The following is a 19,691-nucleotide window of genomic DNA, read 5'->3' as shown; positions in this document are numbered from 1 at the left end:
TTCAATTTGGAATTCACCTCCCAAAAATGAAATAAGGACAAATGTAATCAATATTTCCATACTTACTTACTGAATTTCCCTGAAAAACTAAAAATTAGTCCAGCTACAAAAATATGAGGCACATATTAAAGAATAGACATGTTTACCATTGAGAATTATAGAATTTTTCTTTATAAGAACATTTCAAGGCCCAAATAATAAAGAAATACTTCAGGCAATAAATAGTAAATCTTTTAATTTAAATAAGAGCACAGAATCCTTCTCGGAAATATTCTTGCACATTATGTCTATTATTTTACAGTAGAGAAAATATAAAAAGTAATACAAATGTTAAAAGTCAATCATCAAAATTAAATTAATGTTTAGCACAGACTATTATTTATATAAACAATTTAAATAGGTAAAATCATCAATTCCATTCAATACAAAGTACATTTCCAGCATATAATTATTTTTAAAATGAGAATTATCAATTTTAATTCAACCAATTCAAGTATTCATTCAGCTAAGGGAACAAAATAAGCCTCTTAAACATTCAAGATTTACAGATTAATATTAGAAACTTTCTCAATATAATGCATAGACTATTCTGATCTCCACTGAATTACATCATACAAAGACATACATCACTTGCTTTATAGTTTATAATCAAGTATAAATGGTCACTAAAATTCCTTGACCAAAGTATCACTGCAATTGCATGAAGCAAAGTCCTTTAATAAGATGAATGTAATAATGGCCACATCTTTTCAAAAACAGAATATGGAAGTTTTCGTTTTCACAACTATGAATTTGGCTTTCCAAAATCTGGTTCCCAAAGCCAACTTCTAAATGTTACAGCAGAGGTGGGGCAGTAGTGGAAACAAATGATTTAATGGAACTCTGAAGAAAAAAATAATTATCATAGATTTTAGTGAAAAAATATATCTGGCATAAGAGATATTCAGAAGTACGTAATAAAGCTTGTATCAAAGTTTATTGGTTAGCTAAAGGGCAGAGAGTAAGAGGTAAGTAAAATGTAATATTTGCTTTTAACAAAGCAGACTGAGTAATATGTTAAGTGTTAGGGTGGGATAGGAAAGAACTCAAGACGGACAAAAATTTCCTCTTGGACTTTCTATATAAACATCTATTTTAGTTTTGGACCTTTCACGAGTGTGCTCATGTGATGGAGAGGAGGAACTCTGCCCACCCATGAAAATGCTCCCCAGACCAACAGGTCCTTGTCCAGCTGCTCTAGAAAGGCAGCTTGTCCTCTGCGGTCCCTGGGACCCCACAAGAGTATAGAAGTATAGGAAAATGGAATCCAATTTGCACAGAAAGTTAACCCATCCTAATTGGACTCTTTAGTGACCTAAGTTATTCAAATACCACCTACAAGTACAGACTCTAGCTAAAAAACTTGGATACGTATCCGTCTTGAAAATATCTGTAAGAGGTCATGATGTGGTCTTGCGATCTTGTGATCCAGAAAATCCTCAGCTCCCTTCAGCTGTCTTTCCAAATAAAATCTTAAATAATACAGTTTAAGTCATTCATTGGGTTCTGTAATCCCTTCAACCAAATAGGCTGCAGTTGTTTTATGTAACTTTCATTTCACTGGAAAATGTGGGAGGTTACTTGATGTTACCTAAGTAAGATCAGTGGGTAAACACTGTTCATCCCAAACCAAATGATGCTGCCTTCAGGGAGTTGTCAGAAAGAAAGTCAAATGATACACCAAGAAAGCACATTTGCAAAAGCAATGCCCTTCAGCACAGCTCGAACATGTTCTTTACAAGGAGGCTCTAAGCCATTTGGTAATTTCAAGTGTGTGGCAACAGAAGTTTTACTTTAAAGTCAGAAGCTTCTGAAGAACTTCAAGCACAATTTTATAACAAAAGATATACTGCTCCTAAATACATATACATGAAAAACAATGGAATGTTAATTGAATACCAATATCCACTTTCATAAAACACATTTGTACTTTTCAACCACAAAGAAAAGTGCCTAAGAAGAGCAAACATTTAACCAAGAACTTCTTTATGTAAATATGCTTTTTTAAAAATATCAGGAGGATAAATGATAATAATATAGTTCTAGGTCTAGAACTAGTTAACTGAAGTTTAACTGAACACAGGGGAAACTGACTCAATTTCAATCTCTTTATATCTTCACTGGATAAATCAAATTTAAACTTTTCTTTAGATGGTGCCCCAGACCTTTCAGGCATACCTAGTTCAAATGAAACACTTCATATCATTGAACACTGTCTTAAAAAACCCTAAAACAGATTTTGGGGTACCTGTTTGTTTTCATTATCCATAGTCTTTTGATCCCCCCAATGATTAATGTAGCTAATCTGTGAGATAAATGATATCTTTTTTATGACATGCCAATGACTTTGATATTTCAGTTACAAATATAATAAATATGCCAAAACTGCCGTCCAGAAATTTATGGAAAATAACTTTAGATATGTTACTTAAATAACACGGCATTATGGATTAAGTATGTGTTTGGGCATTAGGAGACTTCAGTTTCAGCCTTGGCTCCTCCACTTGCTATCTGAATAACCTTATGGAACAAACTTCACTGCTCTGAACTTGAAAAACTTCATCAGAAATAACAGAGCATAACTAATGTCTACCTCAAACAGTGAGAATTTGATGAAATTGTGTAGGTAAAAGAGCTTTACAAATTGTAATGTGCTATATAATGTTTATCTTTATTATTGTTCTTATTAGAATGTATGTGGTGAGACCTACCTTCGTTTGGATCATTCCATAATGTTGTTCTCTCATCTGGCCCACTATATCCATGATGTTGAACTGTAACAGGATGACAGTAATTTTGTATTATCCATAGAGGGGGGAAACACAAAACCCACAGATGCCAAAGAAATATGCCATACTTCTTTCCAGTAAAAGATATATCAGAGTTTAACCAGAAAGTTCTCATTTTCAGCCAAAAGAAAATGTACTATGTTTAACCTAGTCTAATGGATAAGGAAGACTTGTTTAAAAGGGTTTCCAGGAAAAAGCAGGAAGCAATTATTTATAATAAGAAATGCTCTCCAAAAGAAATAACAACAAATTTGCCCCGTGTATACTTTTCTGTTCTCCAAAGGGAGAACTTAAAGCAGCACTGTGATTCTGCAAAAGTCTGAGCATAGAAGACTTTTTCTAGTCACAACAGTAACACAGCTGTTTCTCATATATAGAGCCCTCTTAACTCAAATGGAGACCCTGAGCAACAGTTGGCCCAACACCAGATTCTGCACCTGTGCACAAAGACCAGTACTACACAGTGTGGTTGCTAAGCTGGTGCAGGTCTGCAAAGGGCTATTGCTAGACCACAATGAGATGAGTCCAGAAACCGGTAATAAGTGTTTAGAAACTCTTCATGGCAATCTGACAGTGGCACAGCATCCGGGAGCCACATCAGTGGAACAGGATATAGACCAGCTTAGGTGTTGCTGAACTTGCCTGAAAAGTCACATGTGGTACAAGCTGAGGACCAGCCATGTGCTGCAAGCCCACATGAAATTTAAGGTTTGTCAACTGTCAGCTATAACCCAGAAGTACATAAAAATCAGAGAAAATGTAAGCATGTCTTTATTTTTATGACTTTTCATTTCTATAATAAAATTTTAATTAAGCCTTTAAAATTTTTATATTGAAATAATTATACATACATAGTAAGTTGCAAAAAAATGTACAGGGAGAGTCTGTGTATCTTTCACCTAGTTTCCTCCAATTATACCATCCTATATAACTAGAGTATATCAAAACCAGGAGATTGACATTGGTACAATCTACAGAGCTTATTCAGATTTTGCCAGTTTTATGTGTAATCATTTGTGAGCGAGGGCATGTATGTGTGTAGGTGTAGTTCTCTACAATGTTATCACATGTGAAGATTCATGGAACTGCAACCACGATCAAGATGCATGACTGTTCCACCACAAGACTTCCTCCTGCTATCCATTAGAACTACCACCCATCCCAACCTTACCCCCAACCCCTGACAACCAGTAACCTGCTCTCCATCTCTATAGTTTTGTTATTTCAAGGGGATTACATAATGGAATCATGTACTATCTAACTTCTTGAGACTAACTTTTTTTCATTTAGCCTAATTGCCTCAAGATTCATCCAAATTGAGTATATCAAGAGTTCATTCCTTTTTATTGCTAAACAGTATTCCACACTATGGACATGTACCGATTTTTTTAACCATTAACTTGTTGAAGGACATCTAGGTTGTTTCCCAGGTTTTTTTGTGTGAACCTAAGTTTTCACTTCTATGGAATAAACACCCAAGAATGTTATTGCTAGGGTTATGTGGTAAGTTTAGTTTAGTTCTGCTTGTTTTTTTAAAGAATTTTTAAAACTAGTTTCCAGACTGGATACACTGCATACCATTTTACATACCTATGAGCAATGCATAAGTAATCTAGTTTTTTCAAATCTTCACCAGCATTTGGTGTTGTCATTATTTTTTATATTAGCCTTTCTGATAGATGTCTAGTGATGTTTCATCATAGTTTTAATTTCATTTCCCTAAAGGATAAAAAAGCTGAACATCTTTCCATGTGCTTATTTGTCATTGATACATTCTCTTTGTTGAAACATTTTCTAACTGAATGCTTATTTATTTATTTTACTATTGAGTTTTGAGGGTTCTTTATATGTTCTAAATGTGAGACCTTTGTTGGATATGTGGCTAACAAACAGTTTCTCCAAGTCTGTAGCCTGTCTTTTCATCTACTTCATAGGCTCTTCCACAGAACAAATGATTTTAATTTGCTTTCCCCCTAATATTAGTGATGGCAAGAATGTCTGCTCTCACCACCTGTTTTCACCACTACACTCGAAGTTCCACGTAGTGCAATAAGACTAGAAAAAGAATTTCCAGGTAGTGCAAAAAGACCAGAAAAGAAAAGACCAGAAAAATTGGAAAGGAAGAGATAAGTCTGTCCCTACTTGCAGATGGAATGATCGTTTATGTAGAAAATACAAAGGAATCCAAAAAGAAAACAGAACAGGACAAAAAACCTCTTAGAACTAATAAGTGAGTTCAATAAGATCACAGGATACAAGATCAACATGCAAAAATCAACTGCATTTCTACATACATTTACATACAATAAACATGATAGTAGAAACCCAATATCACTTACAATTGCTTCAAAGAAAATGAAATAAGATAAATCTAACAAAATATGTACAAAAGCTGTATGCTGAAAATGACAAAATGCTGATGAAAGTAATCAAAGAAGACCTAAATAAATTGAGAGACATACCATGTTCATATTGGAAGATCTAACATAATAAAAATGTCAATTCTTCTTATCAAAATCCCTCAAGCTTTTCTGTAAATATAGACAAGTTAATATTAAAATTTATATGGAAAGGCACAGACCTATAATAGTTAAAACGATTTTGAAAGAGAAAGAATTACTCTCTCTGAAGTTAAGACTTTCTATATAGCTACAGGAATCCAAAGGGTGGTAATGGCAAAAGGATACACACATAGATCAATCAAACAGAATATGGAACTAGAAATAGGCCCCATACAAATAGTCCCAAGGATTTCTAAAAAGGGTGCGAAAAACAGTTCAGTGGACAAAGAATAGCCTTTTCAACAAGTGGTACTGAACAACTGGACATCTGTAGGCAAAAAATAAAAAACAAAAAAAACCTGTGAACCTTGACTTAAACCTTGCCCCTTATAAAAAAATTAACTCCAAGCTGAGGTGTGGGCACAGCCATTTGGCCCTGGGAACTCTGGTCTGAAGGGCCTGGTGTGAGGCTTCTGTACACAGTATCCTGTGAGCAAGTGAAATTAGACAAAGCACAAAGGAAAAAAGGGGAAGAAAGAGGGCAGCAAAGTAGAAGGACGTGGAATGCATCCCTCTCCACAGATGCATCAGGAATACATCAAAAGATGCAATAATTCCCACAGAGAACCAGCTGAACATCAGCGGAAGACCTCAGACACCAGAAAGGACTGCAAAGATCCCGACATAACTGGATAGGACAGAGGGGGAAAAAAAGAAAAGGGAGAAAGAGGAGGAGAAGAAAGGAAAGGGATGGGCCCCACAACCTGGGGTGGGGGAAGTTGAAGCAGAGGGGAGATTGCCGAATTTGGGGAAACATCCCTTATCTGATGGGGAAACCCCTTCTCCAACAGGGAATTTCCCTGGGTCAGAAGGGAGACATTTGGGACTGTTCAAAGAGGGTGAAGCGGCTGATCTGTGGCAGATGGGAAAGAGTGAGAAACACATGGAGGGTCTGCACCATGGCTCAGCATGTCCAGACTGAAACATAGCTTCACAGCTGAACAGGGGGTCTGGGAGCTGGAACATGGGAACCAGAGAACTGGTTCAGGGTGAGAAACATTGGCCCTAGGGAGATGGACTGAGGGGACAGGAGGGAAGAAATCCACAGTGGAGAATGCCTACCACAGAAAGTTGGGCGGCGGCTCAATACTGCTGACTCATAAGCGGGGGAGGAGCCGTGGTTGGAGTCTCTCGGTGCCTGCAACAGACGAAGAAAGACCCACTCTGGGCCTGGCTGTCCAACTCAGGGATAACAAAGGCCCCCAGGTGGGGCTGGCCTAGAATGCCTGCAGCCAAGAGCCAAAAGTCCACAGAGTGACCCAGCTCTGGAGACATTCTGTTTGCACCTGAGCTGCTGGCTTCCATCTGCAACAGGCACTGCCACTGCCACCTGAGCTGCTGCAACCCAGGCAGGGCGCCACTGCTCACTCACTCCCAGGGGAAGGAGCCACTATTGTACACTCTCTCTCCCCATACACCAGCACTTACAGACGAACAATAAAGGAAGGTCTACTGGTCGCAGAGTAATACAAAAAGCCCAAGGCAGATAGAAGGACACTTACAGCTGAGACCCCAAGGAAACAGAAATATTATTATTAAGTCTACTGATCTGGTCCATTCTGGAGTCACTTCTAGTTTTTTTTTTTTTTTTTAATTAATTATGATCTTAGTCCTAAGGGATCTACACGTTTTACAACATATTTTTCATTCTATTTTTATTTTTAGCCTTTTTATGTATTTCTATTTCTAGCTAACTTTTTTGAAGGGCTGACTTTATCTCTCCTACTTCCTTCCCTTCTCTATCTTTTATACATTTCCATTTTTTTTATTCTAAACAGCAGAATAACTGAGACAGAAGAATGAATAAGTGAGTTGGAAGACAGAATGGGGGAAATAACTGCTACACAGCAGGAAAGAGAAAAAAGAATAAAAAGAATGGAAGACAGTCTCAGAGACCTTGGTGACAACATTAAGTGCACCAACATTCGAATCATAGGCATCCCAGAAGACAAAGAAAAAAAGAAAGGGTCTGAGAAAATATTTGAAGAGGTTATAGTGGAAAACTTCCCCAACATAGGAAAGGAAATAATTAGTCAAGTCCAAGAAGTGCAGAGAATCCCATACAGAATAAACCCAAGGAGAAATACACCAAAGCACATATTAATCAAACTAACGAGAATTAAACACAAAGAAAAAATATTAAAAGCAGCAAGAGAAAAGCAACAAATAACATATAAGGGAAACCCCATAAGGATAACAGCTGATCTTTCTGCAGAAACTCTGCAGGCCAGAAGGGAGTGGCAGGATATACTGAAAGTCCTGAGAGAGAAAAACCTACAGCCAAGAATACTCTACCCAGCAAGAATCTCATTCAAATTTGATGGAGAAATCAAAAGCTTTCCAGACAAGCAAAAGTTAAAAGAATGCAACACCACCAAACCAGCCTTACAACCATTGCTAAAGGAACTTTTCTAACTAGGAAACACAAGAGAAGGAAAAGACCTACAAAAAACAAACCCAAAACAATTAAGAAAATGGTAATAGAAACACTCATGTCAATAATCACCTTAAATGTAAATGGATTAAATGCTCCAAACAAAAGACACAGACTGGCTGCATGGATACAAAAACAGGACCCTTCTATATGCTGCCTACAAGAAACCCACTTCAGACCAAGGGACACATACAGACGGAAAGTAAAGGGATACAAAGAGATATTCCAGGCAAATGGAAGTCAAAAGAAAGCTGGAGTAGCAATACTCATATCAGACAAATTAGACTTGAAAGTAAAGACTATTACAAGAGACAAGGAAGGACACTACATAATGATCAAGGGATCCATCCAAGAAGAACACATAACAATTGTAAATATCTATGCACCCAACATAGGAGCACCTCAATACATAAGGCAAATGCTAACAGCCATAAAAGGGAAAATCAACAGTAACACAATAACAGTAGGAGACTTTAACATCCCCCTTACATCAATGGACAGATCATCCAAACAGAAAATAAATAAGGACACACAAGCTTTAAATGACACATTAGACCATCTCAATTTAATTGATATTTATAGGACATTCCATCCAAAAACTACAGAATACACTTTCTTCTCAAGTGCACATGGAACATTTTCCAGGATAGATCACATCTTGGGTCACAAATCAGGCCTCAGTAAATTCAAGAAAATTGAAATCATATCAAGTGTCTTCTCTGACCACTAACTATGCCATGAGACTAGATAGCAATTACAGGAAAAAAAGTGTAAAAAATACAAACACATGGAGGCTAAACAATATGCTATTAAGCAACCAAGAAATCAATGAAGTAATCAAAGAGGAAATCAAAAAATACCTAGAAACAAATGACATCCCAAAGGATGCAGCAAAAGCAGTTCTAAGAGGAAATTTTATAGCAATACAGTCCTACCTCAAGAAACAAGAAAAATATTGAATAAACAACCTAACCTTATACCTAAAACAATGAGAGAAAGAAGAACAAAGAAACCCCAAAGTGAGCAGAAGGAAAGAAATCATAAAGATCAGAGCAGAAATAAATGAAAAAGAAATGAAGGAAACAATAGCAAAGATCAATGAAACTAAATGCTGGTTTTTTGAGAAGATAAACAAAATTGATAAACCATTAGCCAGACTCACCAGGAAAAAAAGGGAGAAGACACAAATCAACAGAATTAGAAATGAAAAAGGAGAAGTAACAACAGACACTGCAGAAATACAAAAGATCGTGAGAGACTACTACAAGCAACTGTATGCCAATATATTGGATAACCTGGAAGAAATGGATAAATTCTTAGAAAAACACAATCTTCCAAGACTGAACCAGGAAGAAATAGATAATATGAACAGACCAATCACAAGTATGGAAATTGAGACTGTGATCAAAAATCTCCCAAAAAACAAAAGCCCAGAGCAGATGGCTTCACAGGAGAATTCTATCAAACATTCAGAGAAGAGATAACACCTATGCTTCTCTAACTCTTTCAAGATATAGCAGAAGGAAGAACACTCCTAAACTCATTCTACAAGGCCACCATCATCCTGATACCAAAACCAGGCAAAGATGTCACAAAAAAAGAAAATTACAGGCCATTATCACTAGCTAACAGAATCCAATAGCAGGTTAAAAAGATCATACACCATGATCAAGTGGGGTTTATCCCTGGAATGCAAGGATTCTTCTATATATGCAAATCAATCAGTGTGATACATCATATCAACAAATTGAAGGATAAAAACCATATGATCATCTCAATAGATGCAGAGAAAGCTTTTGACAAAATGTCATGCCATTTATGATAAAAGCTCTCCAGAAAATGGGCATAGAAAGAAATTAGCTCAACATAATAAAAGCCATTATGACAAACCAACAGCCAACATCATTCTAAATGGTGAAAAACTGAAAGCATTCCCTCTAAGAACAGGAACAAGACAAGGGTGCCCACCCTCACCATTATTATTCAATATAGTTTTGGAAGTTTTAGCCACAGCAATCAGAGAAGAAAATGAAATAAAAGGAATCCAAACTGGAAAAGAAGAAGTAAAATTGTCCCTTCTTTGCAGATGACATGATATTATACATAGAAAACCTGAAAGACTACCAGAAAACTGCTAACACTAATTGATGAATTTAGTAAAGTAGCAGGATACAAAATTAATGTGCAGAAATCCCTTGCATTATACACTGACAACGAAAGAGCAGAGAGAGAAATTAAAGAATTAAGGAAACTCTCCCATTTGCCATTGCAACAGAAAGAATAAAATACCTAGGAATAAACCTGCCTAAGGAGGCAAAAGACCTGTTTGCAGAAAACTATAAGACACTGATGAAAGAAATCAAAGATGATACAAACAGATGGAGAGACATACCATGTTCTTGGATTGGAAGAATCAACATTGTGAAAATGACTATCCTACCCAAAGCAATTTACAGATTCAATGCGATCCCTATCAAATTACCAATGGCATTTTTCAGAGAACTAGAACAAGAAATCTTACAATTTGTATGGAAATGCAAAAGACCCTGAATAGCCAAAGCAATCTTGAGAAGGAAAGAGGGGGTTGGAGGAATTAGGTTTCCTGACTTCAAACTATACTACAAGGCCACAGTGATCAAGACAGTATGGTACTGGCACAAAAATAGAAAAGTAGATCAATGGAACAGAATAGAGAACCCAGAGGTAAGCCCAAGCACATATGGGCACCTTATCTTTGACAAAGGAGGCAAGAATATACAATGGAAAAAAGACAGCCTCTTCAGTAAGTGGTGCTGGGAAAATTGGAGAGCAACATGTAAAAGAATGAAATTACAACACTTCCTAACACCATACACAAAAATAAACTCAAAATGGACTAAAGACCTAAATGTAAGGCCACACACTATAAAACTCCTAGAGGAAAACACAGGCAGAACACTCTATGACATACATCAAAGCAAGATCCTTTTGGACCCACCTCCTAGAATAATGGAATTAAAATCAAGAATAAACAAATGGGACCTAATAAAACTTAAAAGCTTTTGCACAGTGAAAGAAACCATAAACAAGACAAGAAGATAACCCTCAGAATGGGAGAAAATACTTGCCAACGAAGCAACGGATGAAGGATTAATCTCCAAAATATATAAGCAGTTCATGCACTTTAATGCCAAAAAAGTAAATAACCCAATCCACAAATGGGCAGAAGACCTAAATAGACATTTCTCCAAAGAAGACATGCAGATGGCTAACAAACACATGAAAAGATGCTCAACATCACTAATGATTAGAGAAATGCAAGTCAGAGCTACAACGAGGTATCACCCCACACTGGTCAGAATGGCCATCATCAAAACATCTAGAAACAATAAATGTTGGAGAGGGTGTGGAGAAAAGGGAACTCTCCTGCTCTGTTGGTGGGAATGTAAGTTGGTACAGCTTTCATTGGAAAACAGTTTGGAGGTTCCTTCAAAAACTAAAAATAGAACTACCATATGATCCAGTAATCCCACTCCTGGGCATATACCCAGAGAAAATCATAATCCAAAAAGAAACATAATGTTCATTGCAGCACTATTTACAATAGCCAGGACATGGAAACAACCTAAATGCCCATCAACAGATGAATGGATGAAGAAGATGTAGCACATATATACAATGGAATATTACTCAGCCATAAAAGGGAATAAAATTGAGTTATTTGTAGTGAGGTGGATAGACCTAGAGTCTGTCATACAAAGCGAAGTAAGCCAGAAAGAGAAAAACAAATACTGTATGCTAACTCGTATATATGGAATCAAAAAAAAATGGTACTGATGAACGCAGTGACAGGTTAAGAATAAAGATGCAGATGCAGAGAATGGACTGGAGGACACGGCATTGGTGGGGGTGGGGTGGTGCAAAGGGGAAGCAGGGATGAAGTGAGAGAGTAGCATAGACATATATACACTACCAACTGTAAAAGAGATAGCTAGTGGGAAGTTGCTGTATAACAAAGGGAGATCAACTCCATGATGGGTGATGCCTTAGAGTGCCAGGACAGGGAGCATGGGAGGGAGTCATGGGAGGGAGGGGATATGGGGATATATGTATAAATACAGCTGATTCACTTTGGTGTACCTCAAAAGCTGGTACAAGAGTGTAAAGCAATTATATTCCAATAAAGAGCTTAAAAAAATAAACATGACTACAAAATAACAGTAAAAAGAAATGGTTACATATTCTCAGATTTTCATATCCTTTAGAGTTACAATTGATAAATTAATCTTGAAATGTCAGTCACACATGGCTGGTATGCAGCTTGTAGCACGTAAGATTCCCTGTGTGAGTTCCACAACATGCAAACTGGTCTACACCGAGTTCACCAAGACCAATCCACTGTCATGCTCTAGGATGTCACAGCAATATATCAAACTGCTTTGAAAGTTTCTAAATGCTTACTCTCAATTTCAGAAAACTTATCTTGCTGCAAATAACAAATACCCATAGATTGGTGCTGGCCCAAGACCACACTTTGAGTGGCTCTGGTGGACAAAATTTCTTAAAAGAGTAAAGAGGGGCATCAGTAAGAACATTTGACAGCTCAAGGCTCTAAGGAAAGCCAAGAAGGCAACAATGCATGTACCTCCTATTTTTGAACCACTATTCTCCATCAATCTAAGCATACTTAATTGTAAAATACATCACTATTTTATGTACTCTTAAGAAAAACACTATCCATTAAGCTGATAGATGATATAAAACATTTTAAGTTTAAAGAAGGTATAATGATGGGGGGGAAGTGCTTCTTAGAATCATAAAATACAATATTTAGAGTTTTTACAGTTTCTGTAAGGAATATAAAATAAGGACAAATATAAACAAATTAATAATGATGACTATAAAAAATAAAAATTATGCTAATGCATTGTCTGTTCAAAGGATTAAACAACATTAATTATGGGAACAGGTGACATCAGATTCACACTACTTAAATTTTCAGCACTTTTGAAGACATTTGTCATTTTTTTGACCACCCAGTTTATATTCATTCTCTGTAATAAAACTCTCAGTTTGCTTTGGAAAACAATGCGTCTCTGATTCTCAACCTTGTGGCCTGGAGGAGTCCTGACTGACCTTAATGGACCAGCACCTCCTACAGGGATGAGTTTAGGGAAAGGGCTATAACGGAAACAGAAACAGTGAAATGCTGGGATATACTGGCTCAGGCTTCTGAGAGAAAGAAACTTCCTCTGTCTTCCAGGGAGTTCCTGGGAGACACTACTTTTCTATCCCCGACATCACACGACCTTGGGATGGGAGAGTTGCAGAAGCCATGCAGCCAATTTGCTGACATAGGGAAGAACTTGTCACGGCTGGGGTATAACTACATAAAGCCTGAGAGAGCAGAGATTTAACGTTTGTTCGGATGGCAAGATAACTCTGCAGAATTTGCCTACCAGGGCAAGTGCCTCACAGGCCCTGTTGTCTAATGACTGAGCCGTGGGTTTTCGTATTTCTTGTGCACTTGGTGAGAGCTGCTTTCGCCCCAGTGCCTGCTAGGTAAACAAATGTCTTCCCCTCCTCACTTCTGCAGCACAGGAAAGCAGTTCAGTAAGTAGGCCCTTTGCGGCACAGATCCAAAGTCACAATCCCTAATTCATCAATAATAAAGGTAATAGTAAAATCACTATATGTCTAAGTCTTGTGTCTATCCCTTAGCTGGTTCCAAATTTAGGAGGAAGGTAAAGAATTGTTAATGGTTGACGCGAACCCAACCATATTATTACTCTTATTTTACATAAGAGAAAAGTAGGTTTCAGAGAGGATGAGCAATGTGCAGTCACCAAAATCTAGTGTGTGGCAAAACTGTGAGTCAAACCCAGGGACCTCTCATTAACTCTGAAGTCTACTTTTTTTTTTCCTAATGTGCTCACATGCATGTATTTCTGTTCATTAAACATAGGCACACATCATTGACATTCTCTAACAAGATTCTAAAAACGATATGTGTGGGTGGAGGGAAGGAAAAGGAAAATGAACTCACGTTTACTGTGCACCTACTACGCTCCAGACGCTGTCTGAAGCGATTCATTTGCATTATGTACTTTAATCCTTACAACCACCTCCAAGAACCTGCAGCAGTTAAGTGAGAAGCAGTTATCCAGAGCTCGTGTGCTCTCTATTTACTCGGTTGCTCTTGAAGGCCAAATATTAGTCTTCAGCTATTGGAAGGCTGTTAAAAATACAGTGTTTACTAGCAGCATCAGTTTATGTGCTTAATTCACACACTTACTGAAAAGTTCTTTTCAATGGCACAGAACACAACATCCACACATAGGAACACCCGTGTCTGGCCCACGCCAGCACTGCAGTAAACAACGATGGGTCCTGTAAGGTGGCTCTTCCTCACATAATGAACATAATGTATAAAACCTTCTGCTGAGGCAGGAGTGCCATGGTCTGGCCACTTGGTGAACTGCAAGTGTTTTACAAAGTGACTAGCTCCTGTCTGTAGGGGGTGGGGTGAGGGGAGGGAGAGAGGGAGAAAGGAAGAGAGAGAGGGTGGGAAATAGGGAGAGAGAAGGAGGGAGGGAGAGAGAGAGGAAGGGGGAGAGAGAGAAGACAGATTTATCAAATTCTTACATTAGAAATCTTCTTTTAATTTCTAATATGCCAGAAATAGTAAAAATAATGGCTATACGGTAATATGGTAATAAAAATAAGAATACTAACAGATAACATGAATTTAGCACTTACTCTTTGCCAGGTACTGTGCTAAGGACTTCGCATGCATTATCTCATTTAATCCTCACATCAACCCTGGGGAGGCAGGCACTGTGTTACCCTTATTTTACAGATGAAAAAGTAAGAATCTGAGTGATTGATAGATGTATGCTAGGTCAGAAGGCTCATATGTTAGAGCTGGGACTGTAATGTAGTCCTCTCAAATCTAACTCTACCATCTTTTTTCTGCACCATGAGAATACAGAAGAATCCAAACAAACCGAGAATCCAAAACACTTAGAGTGAAAGATAAGCTAACGTGTTAGGAACAAGATAGAAAAGTAATCTAACTTGGCTTAAATACTATGATACTAAATTTAATTATTGATAGAATAGGTAGGTGCTTGTCAAGTTGCTTAATCGGGTTCTGTGGGGGGCAACCTCCTCTGGCGACAAGGACAAGGTGGTTAAGGACCATGTGAGTAGACTTTGGTCCCCACTCTTGTGCTGAGCTCTCTGAAAGTTGAGTCATGGAACTCTCCTCGGGGTTGACAGATAAAGCGATTTGAGTTTACCTATCATCCTTTCCAGAGGGTTCACCCCTTCCCCAATGTGGAGCCCTCATATTACTTCACTGGGCACCTCATGAAAAAAATTCATGAAGGGTTTCTCACTCCTTCTCTGCTTCTCCCTAATGCACCTCTTTCTTCTAAGTTCCAAATAGAAATACAACTTTCCTAAGTTCCAAATAGAAAAACTCAAGTTTGAATCATTGGTATACAAAATTGGATGAGGAAAACGATACTTGAAAATCTTGTAAAGGCACCAAATTGAGGATAGCTCTAACTCCATCACATATTTCAGGGATTAAATCTTTCCTGCACTGTTGACTACTGAGAATCTGCATGAAGGTGGGCCTCACTGCTTTCCTGATCCAGTGTCATGATGCAGATTCTCCAAACATCAACCCCATGGTTTTGAGGCTTGTGGGCCTCAGCCCAAAGGCCACCATCCTAAACTCCTTGCCAAGGCTCCACAGGTGGACCCGAGCATTGAAATCCTTGCAGACATATCATTCCTCTGGGCCTCCCATCTGGCCTATATTCTCCAAGCATGCTGTCCTTCTCCAGCCATAGCATGTATCATATCACATGTCATTTGGGACTGGTGTCTTCCTTCCCCCTGCACTCTGCAGCCCGCTCTAATCCAGGCCACCTACTCTCCTGTGCTCCAGGTACCACAGAGCATTAAGCGGCATACCTCTTGCTGCCCAATGCTATTTCCAACTCATTATTCCTTCTCCTTGTACAAAAACCCCTCTTCCTTTTGCATTTCATACCACTTAGCTTCATCTTCTCATCGCTATCACCCTACCACAGGTTCTGACAGGGCAAACTTGGGGTCTCAACAGCCAAACAGACCCTCTAACCTCACATTTTTCTCTCTTGCAGAGGAGACCATTCCTTTCTTCTAGTCCTCACAAGGTGATCACTCCTCGGACTTACCATCACCTGTAATGTCCAGTATCAAAAATATTCCAGTTCTTAGATTCCAACATCATTTTCTGAGCAGAAGCTCATATGCTACCACCTCATTTGTGCTTCACTTCAACTCCAACAATGCGATTAAATGGAGCTCTCCTGTCCTTGATGTCCTCCATTTCTTCCCAGGCCCTGATTCCATTCATCTCCCTAAATTTAGACTCCAGGGTTGATTATCTAAGTCATTCTCTTACCAAACTGCTTTCATCCTTTGAATCTTGTCACATATACTAAGCAATAGCCCTTCCTGGGTCAGTTCCATAATCTGGGTTCAGGAATCCCATGGTTAGGGAAAAAAATAACCCCATAGTTGCATGTTTTATTGTTACTGCAAATTATGGGTTCCAACCTCAGTACCTCCAGCAACCCTTTTCCTGATCATTGCCTGTGCTCCAATCAACTTCTTTGGTGATGACTCCATATCTCATCACTCTTTTCAAGTTCCGCTTTAACTCCCACCCCCTTCATTCCTGTAGAACACATGTATCATCTACCTGCTAATCAAATCCACTTAGAGCAATGTAACATCATTTTCTCTTATAAATCATTCCTTTTCTATTTTCTGAGTCTGTTAGAGTAAGAAATAAATTATTCTATGAATTATTCTAGGCCAATACTTCCCAATAGAACTTTCTACAATGATGTAAATGCTCTATATCTGTGTTGCCCATATGGTTAGCCACTAGTAACATGTGACTAAACACTAGAAGTATGGCTACTGCAAGTGAGGAATTGACTTTGTTATTTTATTTAAGCTTAAATAATTTAAATCTAAAATAGCCACGTGGCCATCACATTGGACAGCATAACTTTTGAACACTCCTTATTAGTCACAAGTCATAAGTCATTTATAAATCTGACAATTTTATCTGAAAAACACCAAAGTCTTTGCTTTCTATCTAACTGCTAACTGCCCTAGTTGGTCATGGACCCTTCTTACTAAAATTCTTCAATGTCTCCTAATTATCTTCATAATAAAGTTCATGCTCCTTAGCTGAAATCCAAGCCATTTCATGTTCTGCCTTTCTCTACTTATTTTCTATAGCTTCATCTTACTTGTCATTACTCCCTGGCATTGAACTTTTACATCCAAAAACACTTAACTACCTACATCTCTTTATACACATCCCATGCTATTTTATACTTCTTCTTTCCATCTTTCTTATTTGGGGTAATTCTCAATCCAGATGTCACCTCCTCTAGCAAATCTTCCCCCCAGCCCAAGGAGAGCTAAGTACTTCCCTTCTGAGTCCCCAGAGCACCCCGTACAGATCTCAATATTACCACATTCACTGAAAGCAGTCACTGGAAATACCAGTGAGTACACCGAACTCTCCACTACTCAGGGAGGAGCAGCAGTGCCTGGTACAGGGGTTATCAGCATATCTTCGGGACTCCATACGTATCTGTCACTCTCAGCAGAAGCAGCTGAAGTACATCCCACGATTAGGCAACTTCCAATACTAACTATCAACTGCCCCAACTCCCCTTTTCAATTTTTTCACCTCTCCAGTCAGAGTTTGGTTAGGCGAAAGTGAAAGTGGTGTTGTCTTAGTTTCTGGTACCAGGGAGAAGTAAAAACAAGTTACTATAAAAAACATCCCCAGGTATGTCCCATCTTATGCCCAACTTCTCATCCTGATGTGTGCTTATATAATGAAATATATATCTAATACTGATTTTTTTAAACTTACGGACTTCTTGACAACTTCAAATATTCGAATGACGAAATAGTCAAGTATCTGGTAGTTCTGCAGGAAGATATAACAGCTTTTCAATTCCAAAGGTTTCTTCATAGAAGTGGGCCAGTAATGGTGGCATTTGATAACTCCATCTTCTACCTCTCTGGTTATCATGACGATAACATTAGAATTATTTTCCAAAACCATCTGCCAAAACTCATTTGTGGTATTTGGCAGTGGTCCTTGGGTAGCAATAAAATAATACTCTTCTCCAGAACTGACTATTTTAATATAACTAGCATTGATGTAGTCCTTGTTTTCTCCAAGAGGAACATGTGTTGAATCATCTATTATAAAAACAGAAACATATGGTAGATAAAGGAAAAGCGGGAGATGCAATACACCCAGTTTTCATGAAACTATCTCACATGGACCAATGGAGAAGATGGCATACAAGTTTCTTTTCAAAGGGTTATTTCAGTCCATGAATTTAAATTCTTCCCTCCAAAAAACCTACTGGCATGACCTAAGAAATATACAATTATAGTAGGTAGTTTAAAAAAAAAAATCGGTTCCTACTAAACAGAGAAGGATGCCATTAGTAGCCAGACACTTTGAGAGATTTCTGTTAGATATGGTCAGGAAGGAATAGGCCAAGCCTCTTAGCCTGTGACTGAACACAGCAAAAGAGAAGCCCTCTGAGGGAGCAAGTGAGTGAATGCTATTCTCCTACAAATCCGGAGAACCGACCAGCCCAGAGCAGCAGGGGCCAGAAGGAAAAAAAAATGATTGGAGTAGTTGATCAAATACAAATCCTAGGATTATTGGAATTCTACCAATGCCCCCCACACAAGGCAGCCATCTTTTATGTCCATTCTCAACCTGCACCTGGTAAAGTGGCATGTTAATCAAAGCAAAGGAGTTGTGGCAAAAGGATGCTACAAAGGGGATTTGCTCCAAGTAACATGGGACTCATCAAACAAGGACTATTACAACAAATATGAGAGGAGAAAATTCAACTACTTGGCTCACTAATAAACTTCACTGGCCCAGGAACTCTCTCTTCACTTTACATAGACATCTGGAGTTCTGGTTCTACCACTGCTCCCACGGAAAGAATAAAAGGAGGGTCCTTCCTGCCATGCAGCAGTCTCACCAATAGCTAGCTCCTCCCTACTACTCGAAGTCATGCAGCCCACTTACCTACCAAAACTGCTATGACCAACATCACTGAACAGGGCTTACACAATTTCTGACAGAATCTTTCTCAAATTCCAAAATAGTAAACATAAATCTCTCCTTGTATATATTAATAAATAGGAAAAACAATCACTAAATATATAAAGATATCTAGTACTTCACAAAAGGATACCATTCTGAGAAATCACAGCAAATGTCTTCCTTTCTATAAGAAGGAAGAATAATTTAAAAACTCTTATTTGTATTTAAATGAAATCTGAGCAAACATTATTTTATTATTTAAAAGTATGATATATATCTGTTTACTGACATAAATTTATTACATTATTAAATTATAAAGGAGGTAAAAGAGCATTAAAATGGTATCTTTCATCATACATATATGAGGGTGAGTCAAAAATTATCTGCAATCTGGCTGTTGAATTTATTTTAATTAACTTTTAGAAAAGACAAATACATTATTTTTCAACATAATCTCCTTGCTTTTCAATACACTTTGTCCATCTGTCAAGAAGCTTTCGTATTCCCTCATTAAAAAATGTTTTAGGCTGAGCTGCGAGCCACAAATGCACCACTGTCTTCACTTCCTCATCAGAAGTGAATCTTCGTCCTCATAGGGCTGCTTTCAGGGGACTGAACAGGCAAAAGTCTGATGGAACAAGATCAGGATAATAGGGAGGATGCTTTAACACCTCAAAATGAAATTTTTGCATACTGTTGACAGTGTGAACAGAAGTGTG

General features: G+C 38.0%; 1 protein-coding gene across 1 annotated transcript; it reads right to left on the bottom strand.

Moving 5' to 3' along the window:
- Window positions 1–1,817: 1,817 nt before the first annotated feature.
- Window positions 1,818–17,958, bottom strand: PTPN20 (protein tyrosine phosphatase non-receptor type 20). The gene is made up of 3 exons (XM_057736629.1): window positions 17,764–17,958; window positions 2,751–2,813; window positions 1,818–1,894 (listed from the first exon to the last, which is right to left on the bottom strand). Exons 1-3 carry the CDS (start codon window positions 17,956–17,958, stop codon window positions 1,829–1,831), a joined length of 324 nt encoding a protein of 107 aa, XP_057592612.1. The 3' UTR covers window positions 1,818–1,828.
- Window positions 17,959–19,691: the final 1,733 nt, after the last annotated feature.

Source organism: Hippopotamus amphibius, chromosome 5 (genome assembly GCF_030028045.1).
Source record: "Hippopotamus amphibius kiboko isolate mHipAmp2 chromosome 5, mHipAmp2.hap2, whole genome shotgun sequence".
Classification (NCBI taxonomy): Eukaryota; Metazoa; Chordata; class Mammalia; order Artiodactyla; family Hippopotamidae; genus Hippopotamus; species Hippopotamus amphibius.
The sequence above is the reverse complement of the archived record's forward strand: the minus strand, read 5'-3'. Positions and strand labels throughout refer to the sequence as shown.

What these genes read in the sequence shown, in the direction of transcription:
- PTPN20 (XM_057736629.1), bottom strand. Translation starts at nt 17,958, where the DNA reads ATGGTTTTGGAAAATAATTCTAATGTTATCGTCATGATAACCAGAGAG. An exon ending in TTGAAGTTGTCAAGAAGTCC is followed by an intron (nt 2,814 to 17,763) that starts GTAAGTTTAAAA and finishes ATCCTGTTACAG; the next exon opens with TTCAACATCATGGATATAGT. An exon ending in ATGGAATGATCCAAACGAAG is followed by an intron (nt 1,895 to 2,750) that starts GTAGGTCTCACC and finishes ATATGTATTTAG; the next exon opens with GAGCAGTATATCTTTTGTTA.